We start from the raw sequence: 14372 nt of genomic DNA, 5'->3' as shown, positions 1-14372 counted from the left end.
TTTTCATTTGTGTTTTTATGTCGGAAATTCTCAAGCATACATAAAAGTGGGGAGTATGGAGTAACGAACTCCCATGTCCGCATTACTCAGTTTCAACAATTACCAACTCATTTTCCGGTTTATCCCTGAACTGGAATCTTGCAGTATTTTTTTGGATCATTTCAAAAGATCCCAGGAACCACAGAACTTTACTTGGAAATGCTCTGTTGTGTCTTTATGCTCTCTTTTAAATGGTCTTTCCCTACACTTGTTGTGATGAGCGGTGGGTGTTATATGTAAGCGAGGTATCAGTAAATTCTACCCCCGAAACCAATTTTACCATACATGTTGATGAACTGGAATTTAAATAAAAGCCTGAAAAAAATAAAGAGTGATGCCTGGGTGGCTAGGTTGATTGAGCTTCAATTCTTTTTTTTTTTAAGATTGTATTTATTTATTTGATAGAAGACACAGCGAGAGAGGGAACACAAGCAGGGGGAGTGGGAGAGGGAGAAACAGGCTTCCTGCTGAGCAGAGAGCCCGATGCGGGGCTCAATCCCAGGACCTTGGGATCATGACCCAAGCCGAAGGCAGAGGCTTAATGACTGAGCCACCCTCAGGCGCCCCAACATTCAATTCTTGATTTCCACTCAGGTCATGATCTCAGGGTCTTGGGATCTTGGATCGAGCTGGCATTGGGCTCTGGGCTCACTGGGAAGTCTGCTTGAGATTCTCTCTCTCTCTCTCCTTCTGTCCCCCTTCTCCCCTTGTGCACTCACATGCTCCCTCTCTCTCTAAAATACTAAATAAATCTTTAAAAAATAGTCTTTCCCTAAACGGGGACAATAACAAAATGTGGAAAGGACAGAGCTCATGCATCCGTGGCAGAACCCGTGTACTTGGGGCTGTTAAAGAGGGGTGCAGGGCTCTGTCTGGGAGGAGCTAGTGTGGTGTTTGACCTTACAACTCTCCCATCTTCCTCCATCCAATGTGTCCTCTTGTTTTCATTTGTTTGGCAGTTCCTCGTCCCCTGTACTTGGCAGCTCTTTTCCTACCAAGCTTATTCCTTCGATAGTCCTCTCTGCTTTTGCTCGTGCTTCCTTCCTCCTCTCTAGATGTCTTTCCTGGAACTGGAGATTCAGAATCTCACAGTTGCGTGGAAGTCCGAGGCAACTCACTGCAGTATCTCGAATACACAGATTCTTGTACAACAGTCTGTTTGGCGGGAACTGTATTTACAAAGAGATCCGCGTGGGAGGAGTAGTCACTGTCTAGAAAATTCACCATGGGGACCCTTTCCCACAGGAGACTCCTCCAGGGCCTTCTAAAATACCGCAACTTTACAGAGATTGGATTTACTTCTCTGATGTTCACATTCTACTATGTAAAACAGAGACTATGTGTGGTGGGGGACACCCCTTTCTTGCATTTTAGCATAATCTGTAATTTTATGAGAATCGTGATATTCCAAGTCCCCTTACCTTTTCAGCAAACTTCTCCAGACACTTGTAGGATTAGAAGAAAATAATGACTAGAATATAGTGTGGATCCACATTGAGAGAGACTCACATTTTCATGATTCATTGCTCCAGCCTCTCATTTTTTGATTGTACACTCAGGTTCTTCAGAATTTATGTTTCCAGTACCTAAGAGTTCGTGACACATAGTAGATACTCAATAAATGCATTGTTGAAGTGAATGAGCAAATACTGAGCATTGGCTCTGTACAGGGAACAGAGCTCAGTGTAACGATGTGCAAGAACACATGAGGAAGACTAGATCCTTCCCACTCAGACTGAGTGAGGCTTTAAGATGAGTATGTGCTTTCCAGGGAAATGAAAGCAAGTAAGGGATGGCATGAGCGCAAGACAGACCATTTCAAGAAAGAGTGATGGATGAAACTGGAAGGTACAGTATATGCTTGTGGGAAGTGAGAACTGAGGCTGAAACCGTAGGTAAGGACTTGAAAGTCAAATTCCTTCAGTGCCAATGTGAAGAGTCCCGATGTTGTCTGACAGGCCACTGGGAGCCATGGAAGGTTGTTGAATAATGGAGAGAGATTTCCTGGCAGAGGCAGCTATGATGCTGGAGACAAAGTATTGTCTTGGGGTTGAGGGCCAGCTCCTTTCCTTGTTTACACAGCCTCTGTTTTCTCACTTGTAAGACGGGAACATTTATACCCATCTCACATAGTCGCCATGACAATTCCCTGAAGTTTGTATGTGAAAATGTAGCACTGCGGAAGCATGTTGGGTATTTACTATTAGAGTCAGATTTGTGCATTTGAAGTGTTGATGCAATCTCTGTGTCAAGGATGGATGAGAGTGGGGAGGAACTTGAGGCAAAAACTCTGGTTTGATTGTGCAAGAAACCAGCACCTTCAAAATGACAGAAGTGACCTGCAAGATACCATCCAGGTCATAAATCTAGAAATACAGGGGTTCTTTCCAGTCATCTCCTTCTCAACTCATGACTGGGGCCACCAAGGGTCCCACTTAAAGTCAGAGTAATCAGCATGGAGATGACATGAACCAGTAGAAGCAGACATAGCAGTGGGGCTGGAGAATGGTCCTGAGACTCTCCCCACTGCTGAGTGCTGCCATGTTAGTTTCTGGATCTTGGCGCAGTCTCAGAATCCAGGGCAGGTGCTGGGGCAGGTGTGGCTCAGGAGTTTCAGGACAGGTTTGATATTTTTATCCCATCACTTGTTTCTCCATACCTTCTCCTCTCAGTCAGTTAGTGAAGGCTGAGGGATTCTGTGGTTATTTATGAAGGATGCTCATTGGCACAATTTTCCCACCATGTCCATCCCAACTGGGTGTTGGGGGACAGATGCACAGAGTGAGCTTTGGGCCGTACATTCTTTTTTTTTTTTTTTTTAAATATTTTATTTATTTATTTGACAGACAGAGATCACAAGTAGGCAAAGAGGCAGGCAGAGAGAGAGAGGAGGAAGCAGGCTCCCCACGGAGCAGAGAGCCTGATGCGGGACTCGATCCCCAGCACGCCGGGATCATGACCTGAGCTGAAGGCAGAGGCTTTAACCCACTGAGCCACCCAGGCGTCCCTGGGCCGTACATTCTAAGAGAATATGAATTTGATCTTTCTTGGATGAGAGCATTAATAAAGACCATAATAAACAAAAAAATCACTCAGCCCCACCTGCTCAAAAGTGGAGAGTCCTGCTAAGCACAAGCCCATGACAGTCTTAATGAGCACTCCTTCCCCAATCTTGCATTCTTGCAAGAGCTTCATAGTTATACAGCCCCTGTGTCTTGAAGTGGGGGTGGGATGAACTTGCCCTAAGCCAGAACTGGTATTTTGTCAAGTTGGTACGATGTGAGAGAGAATGGTGGAGACTGAATTTCTCTGGACTTGTTCTTCCGTTCTTTAGTAACGTCTTCCGTTTTAACTAGGTTTGTTGTTGCTCAGCCGAATGTGACCCTTGGTATGGCAGATTGGCTACTGACTCTACTTCTTTACCCAACTCTGAATCACATCTGGGCTATGTCCTCATTGTGAACGGATTGTATTTCTTGCCTGTTGCCTTTAATAGCATGGGAGCAGAAGTGACAGTGTACCCGTTTTGAGTCTAGCCCTTAGGAGACCTGGCCTATTGCCACTTGTTCATTTGTGACTCCTTGTGCCATGAGATAAACATATCCTGGCTAACCCACTGGTCTAAGGCAGATGAAGGGCATGTGGGAGAGTCACTCAACTGACACACAGACTTGCCATGAGAAATCAGTCAGCTCAGCCACCGTGGCCTGAAGCAGACGTGCCTGGCTGAGACCAGTCCAGAGGAACTGAATCTAGCCACCTGGTAGATATGGGAAAATAAATGCTTAGTGTTGTATGGCCCCTGAAACTTTATAGTTGGTTGTTATGCAGCAATAGCTAACAGATACATAGGGAATGGCCTTATGACTAAGTTCTGCCTGGAGATAAGTGAAAGTGATATGCAGGACTCTGAGTGTGCTTTTCTCCTTCTCTTCGTTCTATTCCATGTTTACTGTCTGGAAGGTGGATATGATGGCTGGAGTATCAGCAGCTCTATTGGATCATAGGAATGATAGAGCAGAGATCTGGAAGGAGCATGGCTCCCTGAGTATTCCTAGAACCAGTGGATGAAATGTGGACTGCCCAGCTCTAGAATTCTTTTACCCGAGAGAGAAAGAGTATCAAACATCTCTTATTGATGTTATTATTATTTGGGAGTTTTTCCATTATACAAAGTTGGATGGACTCTTCAGTGATGCAGGTCATTAAATAAACTAGGAGGACTAGAAGGAGACCAGGGAACCACTGGGAAATGTGGGAAAGCTTAATTTTACTTTGTTGGCAAGGAGAATTTTTGTGGCCTGTGACTCTGGAAAGTAATCTAAAAAGCATTGGAAAGGACAATTTCCATTATGTAGATGGCAGAAGCCAGTCTCATGAACTGATGGGATAGGTTGTTGCCTAATGTAACTAGAGCAGTCTCTCCTGGTTCTAAAATCTCTCACTATGCCATCCCATGGCCTGAAATTCCTTCAGTGGATAGTCATTGTTTTGGGTCACAGGTTGGCTCATGGAAGCTGTAGTTCAGTGAGGACTTCTCCATCTCTCCTAACTCCGTGTGAGCAGGTATAAAAGCACGCCTTCCTCCTAACTTTCCTGCAGAGTGCTGGTCACAGTGTTGAGCACATGGGACTTCTACGAATGAAGTATTGTCTTAAGGCCTAGAAAAAAGACTGGGTACACGCTTTTGTGGGAAGCCCAGGGACACTGGGTGGTGGAAGAGACTTTGTGGAAGAAAGTTTGAAAGTTGATGAGGAGGAGTCAGTCATCTTTTCCTTACACTTTTGGTTTCCATGATGAGAAATTTTCCTCAAACTCTTTTGGCCTTTTATTCCACTCCCTTCCTACTCCTTACAGAGGAGGGGGGAGGGCCATCGGTCCTCATTTCTCAATGAGCTCTCCTTCCCACTCTTGCTTCGTCCACACCAGTGGGAGCTGATGGCTGTGCCAAGGTCCAGCCTAGAGGGCAGGCTGATGGCCAGTCCATTTGGGCTTCCACATTAGGCTAGTCTCTTCCAGCGTTGTGTGTATATTCATAAAAGTCATGTTTGGCCTCCCACTAACTCTTTTACTTATCAACTGGTCAAAACTTATGCAGGGAACAGAGCTGCTATTTATTCATCTCCCACGAGACCTCAACAAGGAGACGGACTCCATGGGCTTCACCCCAGGAGAAGCAGTAGACGGTTCTGAAGCTTAACAGTTCGGCACACAGATTCTGGAGTCATATTGCTTGGGTTTGAAGTTTGGCTCAGCCACTCATTTGGCAAATGGCCCAGTTTCCATATCTGTAACACAGGTATGGTGATCCTGCTTACCTAATTGGGTTGTCTTGAGGATGAAATCCACGGGAAGGACTTTTCTTAGAGCAGTAACCCAGCCAGAGTTACATGTAATAAATGGAGCCATTATTATTCTGGGCAGGGTTGGGGCAAGGCCTGCTTCTGGAGGACACTATCCTGTTGGAGAGAGGCATATCCGCTTTTTCCTGGTCTATAGGGATGGACAACATGTGCTTCTTACACAACAGTTAACAGAACCTGGGTATGTGCACACCTTGGTTCTTGTCATGGAACCTTGAAACTCATCCAAGATTTTTGATGTTAGAGATTAGGAAGGTTTTATCTGGAGAATTATTAGGTGCCTTTATCTATATGTCTCTCTAAAGATTTTTCTATCTGTCTTCCTACAGGTTGCTACCTAGCCTTGGTCCAAAGAGTGTTTGAAGTGGCAAGACAGAAGGACAATAGTTAACTATTGATATGAGTCCTTCTAATTTGGGTGTCATTTAAGTGTAAAGGTAGTAATTGGAAGTAGACATTTTTTATGTAGAATTCATATATTCATATAGAGACAGAAGGACATGCATGAATATACTCATTTGACCCCTCCTTATGATTACACGCGAGCTTCAGGAAATGAGAATACCCACAAAGGTTAGGGGTGCATGGTTTCAGGGAGCCCTGGGCCACCAAGCTTGTGAAGGAGACTTGGGGTGTTTGTGCTTTCCTGGGCTCTGCCACTAAATTGGCACTTGTGTTAATTTCCTAGGGCAGCCACATCATAGCAATACAAACTGGAACCTTAACACAGTAGAAACTTAGACTCTTATAGTTCTGGAAGTTAGAAATCTGAAATCAAGGTGCTGGCAGGTCCATCATCCCCCCAAAGTCTCTGGAGGAGGAACCTCGCTAGCATCCTCTAGCTTCTGGTGGCTGCAAGAATTCAATTTGTCTCCTTTGTCCTCTGGTGTTCTCCCTGTCTCTGTCTTCCCGTGGCATTTCCCCTTCTTACAAGGCCATCTCGAATTAAGGCCCACACTCATGATGTCATCTGGACTCACTGACATCTGCAAACACACAGTTTCTATGCAAGGTCACACGCACAAGTACTGGGGGTGAGAATTCTGAAATACCCTTTGGGGGGACAACACAGTCCAATCTGTAGTAGCACTATCCTCTGATTTTCTCGTTTTATAAGGAAGCTTGTTATGTGTCCACAAATGTGAAGGTAGTTGGAAGGCTGTTTGCACAAGGAGAGCAGTTTGGGGAGGGGGACTGAAGGGCAGGAAATGAGATGCAAAATCTCTCTGCCTTGAATCTGCCTCTGGCTTGTGGATTTAGTTTGGATACTACAAAGAGTCCTTCTAGCTTTGCCCTCTGTGGAATCTGCTGTCCCACAAAGATTCAGCAATGGAGCAACTCTGGGGGCCGGTGTGAGAAGGCAGTCAGTTGCCTTGATGATGGCCAGTGAGAAATGTCCGTTCTCCATGCTTTGCTTCCTGGGAGAGCAACCACTGAGTCATTCAGTGAACATTTATCCAGCTCCTAAAATCTACTAGGTTCTGTTCGAGCTGTGGAGATACACTGATGAACAAGAAAGGCAAAAATCTGACTCCTGTGAGATTGCATTGCACGGGGGAGACAGAATAAATAAGACTAAATCATTATTTCAGATAATAATAAGCACTATAGGGGCGTCTGGGTGGCTCAGTGGCTTAAAGCCTCTGTCCTCTGCTCCGGTCGTGATCCCGAGGTCCTGAGATCAGCCGCGCATCGCATCGGGGCGAGCGGAGAGCCTGCTCCTACCACCACCCACCCCCTGCGCCTGCCTCTCTGCCTACTTGTGATCTCTGTCTGTCAAATAAATAAAATCTTAAACAAAAATAATAAGCACTATACAAAAATAAAGCCAGGTAAGGAGGCAGTGAGAGACCTGGGGAAGTGAGAGGAAGACCCCTTCTTCGGGTGGGGGCTCCCACGGAGTTGACATTCGAATAGAGATTTGAGTGATGTAAAAAGAGACGCACACAGAGATTTATGGAAACAATGTTCCAGAGAGTGGGAGCAGTCCTTGAGGAAGGTATGAACTTGGAATGTTTGAGGAACAGCAAGAAAGCTGACCTGGAGGGAGCAAGGGGTGGTGAGTGGGGAGAGAGACAGCTGGGAAGGTAGGTAGAGGCCTGGTACGATGTTTGGGTGTTTTCAAAACATGGTGGAAAAGTGCAGAGGTATTTTTTTTTTTTTTTTGCAAGGGAACGGGACTGGACACGTGGTTTAAAAAGCAGATTATGACTGCTGGGGGTGACAAGTGGATCAGATAAAGCAAGAGAGGAGGCAGAGGGAATAATGGGGGATTGATGGCTGTAGACTAAGAAAGGGACACTGATGGACTAGAGCAAGGTGGGAATAGTGAGGGGTGGTGAGAGGTGATTGATTTGGAGTTTTTCTTTAAGGTATACTGACAGGGCTTGATGGCTTGAAAGTGAGGGATGTGAGGGAAAGTGAGTCAAGGATGACTCCAGGTTATTTGATTGGAGCACCTGGCAAAGACTTAGAAAGCAGCAGGAAACAAGTTTGGGAAGAGGGAAAAATCAGAAGTCCTCGTTTGGCTATATTACATATTTTTTCCCCATAACCATTGAAGTTTTTTTTTTTTTTAAACCAGCTTTATTGAGATATAAGTTACATACCATACAGTGAACCTATTTAAAGTCTACAGTTCAGTGGCTATTAGTATATTAATCTGTGAGTTCTTCACACCGCCACAATCAACTTTAGAACATTTTATTACCCCAAAATAAACCTTGTGCTCTTTAGCTGTCACCTGCAAATCCTTCCTTCCCCTTCCCCTCAGCCCTAGGCAACCACTTTCTGTCCCTGTAGATTTGCTCATTCTGGACAATTCCCTTAGATGGAATAAGATATGCGATCCCTTGTGACTGGCTTCTTCCACTTAGTGTAATGTTTTCAAGATTCATCTGTGTTATGGTGTGCACCGGGACTTCATTTCTCTTTATTGCTGATTAATATTCCACAGTATAAATATATCACATTTTATTTATCCATTCTTCAGTTGATGGACATTGGGCTATTTCCACTTTTTGGCTATTATGAATAATGCTGCTAAGAACATTTATGTCCAACTTAGTGTGTGGACATATGTTTTTCATTTCTCTTGTGTGTGTACCTAGGAGTACATACAATTGCTGGATCGTATGGTAGCTTTCTCTTTAACAGTTTGAAGAACCATTCTACATTCCCACCAGCAGTATGTGAGGGTTCTAATTTCTCCACTTCCTTGTCAACATTTGTTATCTGTCTCTTTGATTTTAGCTATCCTGGTGGCTATGAAGTGGTAGCTCACTGTAGTTTTGATCTGCATTTCCCAGATGCCTAATGACGTTGACCATCTTTTCATGTGTTTAATTGGCTTTTTGTATATCTTCTTTGGAGGAATGTTTATGCAGATCCTTTGCCCAATTTCAAATTGCGTTGTCTATTTGTAGTAGTTTCTTCATAGATACAAGTCTCAATCAGATATATAACTTGCAATTCCCTCCCTGTCCCGTGAGTTGTTTTTTCACTTCCGGTGGTGTCCTCTGAAACACAAATGTTTCTGATTTTGATGATGTGGTCATATTACATTTAAGACACCTAATAGGTAGTTGGGTGGATAAGCCTGGGGTTCAAAGGAGAACCTGGGGCTGGGGATATACATTTCAGAATCATCCATGTATAGACAGTATTGAAAGCCATGAGACTCGATGAGAACACGGAAGAGTGAGTGTGGCTAGAAGAGAAGAAGGCTGACATTTAGGGGTCAGAAAGGAGAGGCAGAAGGATAATCCAAGGAAGCTCCTGGCTCCTGGAGAAATCAGGAAGGAAGCTATTCAGAAAGGCAGGGTGGACTTGGGATATGGTATTGGGTAAACCAAGTCTCACTGCTTCCTCCACTGAGCACAGGTCCCATCGCAGAATCCCAACCTCAAGCACCTAAACTGCCACATGGTCCCTTCGTTGCCACTACAGAAGTTTGCTGGGCGTGTTCTGTGAGACTTACCTTAGCCAAACAGGTGTACACACTCAGAATCCCCACGCAAGAAACGTACTTCTAAGAGGAGACTGAAGTTCTTTGTTCTGTAGGAAGATCTATGACCTTGTTGAGATTAACTCTTGTTAGTGTTAATGGATGTGATGCTGCAAAGCTTTGACAGAACTTATGTCTTGCTTTAGTTTTTAATGGAACACGCTAAAGCCCCATCCCACGGGACCCACTAATTACAGAGACCTCAAGATGGAGAACTCTAAAGGTCTTACCCAGACCATCTTTTTCCTGTGCTGGGGTAACGGTGTCTTCCAGGGGTTCTAGGATTTTTGACATCAGTGAAAGGGCCTTTGAAACAACAGTTCAAAACCACTACGGGCTGCTCCCATTGAGGTGTATCTAAAAACTGCAGAGGAGAGAGGGGCCGTGGCTCTCAACATAACATGGTTTATGGGTAGTCTCATTCACGAAGCCCTGCGACACTTGAGGAATCCTGTTTTCTGCAAGATGTTTGATTTTAATGCTGGCTTTAAATGTAACATGCTCCAGGTCGAAGGAAAAAGTCCTGACTCTGTAATGAAAACACAGGGTCAAGGCAGACATCTCCCCTCCGGGCTTGAGCTGAATCCCGGAAGAGTTGGAGAATCAGTTTGACATCAGTTTGCCTCTTAATCTTTTCAGCTCAACTTCTAGAGTACACAACACACTTCTTTGTTGACTCGCCTTCCTCTTCAGCCATCAGGAGCTCGAATTTACCTGCTGGTTCATTTTCTTTTTCATCTGTCAAGGGACCACAACGTGAAGGGCCAAGTGGGACAGTGGCTTGCATACAGAAATATCCAGAAAAATAGGGCAGAGATCAGAAAAGCATGTAGAACCTTCTCTCTTAATAAGCGGTACTGCTAATTTGGTGACTTTCAGTGGGGTCTCCTGGGGTTCTGGTTATGTAGGGGTTAGAAATATGGGAAGTAAGAGGGGGTACACGAAGTGAGAAGGGCAGATCCTTATCAGTGAACAGAAGTATGAAACCTTGGAACTGGTTTCCCAAGGATGTGTGAGGACTGTTCAAAGATTTCCCTTTCCTCCCCTGGGATTGCAAATATTAAAGGGGCTGTTGGACTCAGAGAGAGAAGCCAACTTGGGCAAGTGGAGATTTAAATCCCATTGTGGGGGGACACCTGGGTGGCTCAGTTAGTTGAATGACTGCCTTCAGCTCAGGTCATGATCCTGGAGTCTCAGGGTCGAGTCAGGCATCTGGCTCCCAGCTTCACAGGGAGTCTGCTTTTCCCTCTGAACTTCTTCCTTCTCATGTTATCTCTCACTGTCTCTCAAATAAATAAAATCTTCACTTGATCTTAGCCAAAAGGCCGAGAAGCGATCAAATAAATAAAATCTTAAAAAAATCCCATTGGGGCTCATTTGGTATAAATCAGAGGTTCTGTCATCTCTGATTTCACGACTCTGTATCCTGGTTATAAATAACATTCCTGAGTGGAAGTGCGACAAAACCTTGGACATCTTTATAGGGAACGCCCGGGGTCCAGAAGGGGGTCACAGAGTAGGAAGAGGACTTCCCTTCTTGCCAGCAACAAAGTCTAACTTTTCTCCGCAGGGAATAGTGTTGTGGTGAGAGGAGGGTCCCAGAGGAACTGCGGGAGAGGCCAAAACTAGCTATGAAAGGAGAGAAGGGCTGTTGACAGAATCATCAAGTCACCAAGAAAAAAAAATGGTTAAGAATTTCCCCTGTGTGGCAGCATTTGCCCTGCAGAACCGGAAGGTTTGCAGATAGACTCCCCAGACCCCCACTGTAGCTTACTCCAGCTCGGGGACCCTTCTTCGGTGGCCCCGGCCTCCGCGGCTTCCCCCACGCACTCCCGAAGCGCGCAGCCAGAGAGAGGGGTCCACCAGAGAGCGGGGTCCACCAGAGAGCGGAGACAGAAGGTGCGGGCGGCGAGCGCCGACTCAGCCGCCAGCCCCCTCAGCCCATCGCCCCTCCCCGCCCAGTTGCGGGAGCAAATCCCGGTAATTGTTTTCCGGGGAGGGGCTGGGCGCGCTCCGTGGCACCGCCCGGGTCAGGGTTCCCGCGGGGGAAAAAGCCCACCCGCGAGGGCTCGGCGGCTCTTGTCTCGGCGGGGATGAACTGTGGCAACTTCGGCCACCCCCACCGGGGCGGCGAAGCAGAGCCAGCGACAGTGGCGAGGCCAGCTCGACTGGGCTGGAGCGCGTGAATCCGAAGGGGCGCCTGGCGTCTTTAGCGTCTCCTTTTTGGCCTCGCGTCCCGGGACTCCAGCTCCGGTGTTCCCGGTAGTAGCGGCTTCCGCGCCTGCCTCCTGGGTGTTCGCAGCTCGGCGGGCGAAGCAGGAGAACCCGATCCCAGCGCCGAGCGCAACCTGCAGGAGTGGCCGAGCCCCGCGCTCCCGCCCCAGCTCCGAGGCGGGCGCAGCCGCAGCGGGGGCCGGGGCTCGAGCCCCGCGCCGCCGCCGCCGCCCGCGGTGGGGGGCGGGCTGGGGGCGGGGCGGCCGGGGCCGCCTTGCCTAGCGAGATCCCCGAGCGCAGCACCCGGCGCTGCCGAGCCACCTCCCCCGCCGCCCGCTAGCAAGTTTGGCGGCTCCGTGCCCGGCGCGCCTCGAGATCCAGGCGCATTTGTTTCCTCCTGGTTTCCGCGCGCCGCGTTTGGCGGGGACCCTCGGGAGCGATGCCGAGGGATGTGATTTTAGTTGTGTGGTTCTGTGTGTGCACCGCCAGGACAGGTAAGCACGGCTGGGGCGGGCGGAGGCATCCAGGGGAAGGGGGGAGTCGCGCCGCTGTGCCCAGTGCCCCCACAGGCGTTGGGAGACCTGGAGACGAGCTCCGTGCTGGTCCGGGAAGGGCGGTGCGGTGTGGATGGGTGCCCCGGATCTCTCTGCCCTGCTCCAGGTGAAAGGGTGAGAAGTGGGACTCACGGGCTGGAAGAAGCCCCCACGAGTGCTCCCTTCCTTGGAGACGCGGCCTCGCGGACGCGGGAGTGAGGGGCGCGGCCGAGCCCGCGCACCCTCCCGCTCCTAGTAGCCAGCTTCCGGGTCGAAACCATTGCAGGTTCTGCCCGCGAGCCCCACGCCCCCGAACTTGAAAGGCGCGGTGGAAACCGCTCTGACTGCGCGGGGCCATGCCGGGAAGGGGCAGCCGCGGGAGTCGCGCCCGCAGAGAGAGCTCTTCCGGCCGGCGGGCGGGCGCGGCCGCGGCCCGGGAGGGCACGGCACGGGATGAGGGCTGCGGGCGAACCGCGGCATTCTGTGGTCTCGCCTTGTCCCCTCCTGACTCTCCCCGGGGGCAACTCCAAGAGCGTTCTCTCCCTTTCCACCCTGTCCCCAGGGGCTGGACGAACAATAATTGGTGGGAATTGGAACCTTGGAGCCAATCTAGGGAGATTTTCACAAGCTTCCAGCCCGTTTTCCCTTGCTGTAATTGCGGTTGGGGATTGTGGAGGGAGGACTAGGATAACTGGCATGATTTCTGAAGTCCCCACTTCGTTCTGCCTCCAGAGACGCAGTTGTGAGGACTCTAAGAGCACCTCCTTCCATCTGCTCCCACTGGCCCCCAACCCCATATGTCATGGGGTTTGGAGACCCGTTCTCGGTCGTCTTCTCCACGGGTCTCATAGTAGAGGTGGGAAGGTGGGGGTTGGGTGGGGTGGGGTGGAGTGGGCACAGTATAGGCAAAAAATACAGCCCTCCGATGCCGGGGGTGGGGGTGGGAGCGTGGCGAATTTTTTATTCCTGTGCTAGCCAGCCTTAGTATGCGCTGCCGACCTTGCATCCCAGAACCGGCGGGTGGTCACTCTTCCCCGTTCGTATCGTATCGTATCGTATCGTATCTTATCTTATCTTTCTTTTTTTTTTTTAACCACTCTCATTTCCCTTTTTAGAGGCATAGCCTTCCCGGGCCAGGCTGCAAGTTTATGAGGAAAGGGCGGGGGAGGGTGCCGCGCCTTGGTTGGCCTGAAAGTTCCCTCCGCCTGCGCCCCAGGCGCTCTTCTTTGGCAGTTAGCCCGCCTGAGGATACAAAGTTGGGCGTTTGTCTACCCAGGTGAGAGGGTAGCAGCTTTCCCTTTGCTTAATGGAAGAGCAACGGGTGTAGACTTACTTATCCAGGGACAAAAGGAATTCTCCTCCTTTTTCCTGTCTTCATCCGAGCTTCCCAAGGCTTCAGGGACAGCCAGGCTCAGTCCTGCCTGGAATAGTTGCTTCTTGGGTATGGGCACCTCGGGATGGACTAGGCTTTAAAACCAAGAAAACACCGGAAGAAATGCGCCCCCAGAAAACCAGGACGGGCGAGGCTAATGCAGAACATGCACTACCAGTCCCGTACGCGGAGAATCTGGTGCTGGTGGGCATTTTAATGGAGGAACGGAAGAGAGAGACACAGATGGGGGAGGGGGCAGCTCCTTGGTCGTTTCACGTCCTCAAGTGCACGTCGTTACCGGTTTGCCTAAATCCTTTGTTCTCATTAGTTCTTTGAAAAGTCGGCAAAAAGTGCCCCTATCCGAAATGGCCTGGATCTCCGGGGTGCATTGCTCTTGGAGACCTTGAAGAACACAGTCTTTTCCCCTTCCCCACACTAAACCCCTTTCAATCTTGTATAAATTCTGTTGTAGCGAAGATTCATTCATGTATTTATTCAAAGAACAGTTGAGCGCCTTGCTGGGTGCCAGGATTGGTTATGCAGAGAGGAAACGACTTGGTCCTTCTTGACTTACAGGAACTTAAAGCTTAGTTGAGAATCTAGGTAGAAACTGGAAGACGTCCCCCCCCCCCCTATAGCTTGAAGGGGGACACGGTGGGTGGTAGGAGAGGAGGGAGTATAAGAAGTTTCATTGAAAGCAATACAGAGGAGAAATGGTAGGAATGAATTTTGGGGAGGGGTGGTTGGTGGTCAGGGAAGGCTTTAATCAGGAGGTGACATGTAAAGGGGGTGTTTTGAAGGCTTTACAGGGAGTTTTCCAGTTGGGCAGAGTGGGGCAAGGCATT

General features: G+C 48.5%; 1 protein-coding gene across 3 annotated transcripts in view; it reads left to right on the top strand.

Moving 5' to 3' along the window:
- Positions 1-12061: 12061 nt before the first annotated feature.
- Positions 12062-14372, top strand: part of LOC111149686 (neural EGFL like 1) — an 836166-nt gene continuing 833855 nt past the window's right edge. For all 3 annotated transcript variants that reach the window (XM_022506910.1, XM_022506909.1, XM_022506908.1), the window contains exon 1: positions 12062-12116. In XM_022506910.1, coding sequence (XP_022362618.1) covers positions 12062-12116 — 55 coding nt within the window. The remainder of the gene's footprint in view (positions 12117-14372) is intronic.

Source organism: Enhydra lutris, unplaced genomic scaffold, assembly GCF_002288905.1.
Source record: "Enhydra lutris kenyoni isolate GAN:26980312 unplaced genomic scaffold, ASM228890v2 scaffoldscaffold22, whole genome shotgun sequence".
Classification (NCBI taxonomy): Eukaryota; Metazoa; Chordata; class Mammalia; order Carnivora; family Mustelidae; genus Enhydra; species Enhydra lutris.
Note: the sequence above shows the minus strand (reverse complement) of the source record. Positions and strands in the feature narration are given on the sequence as shown.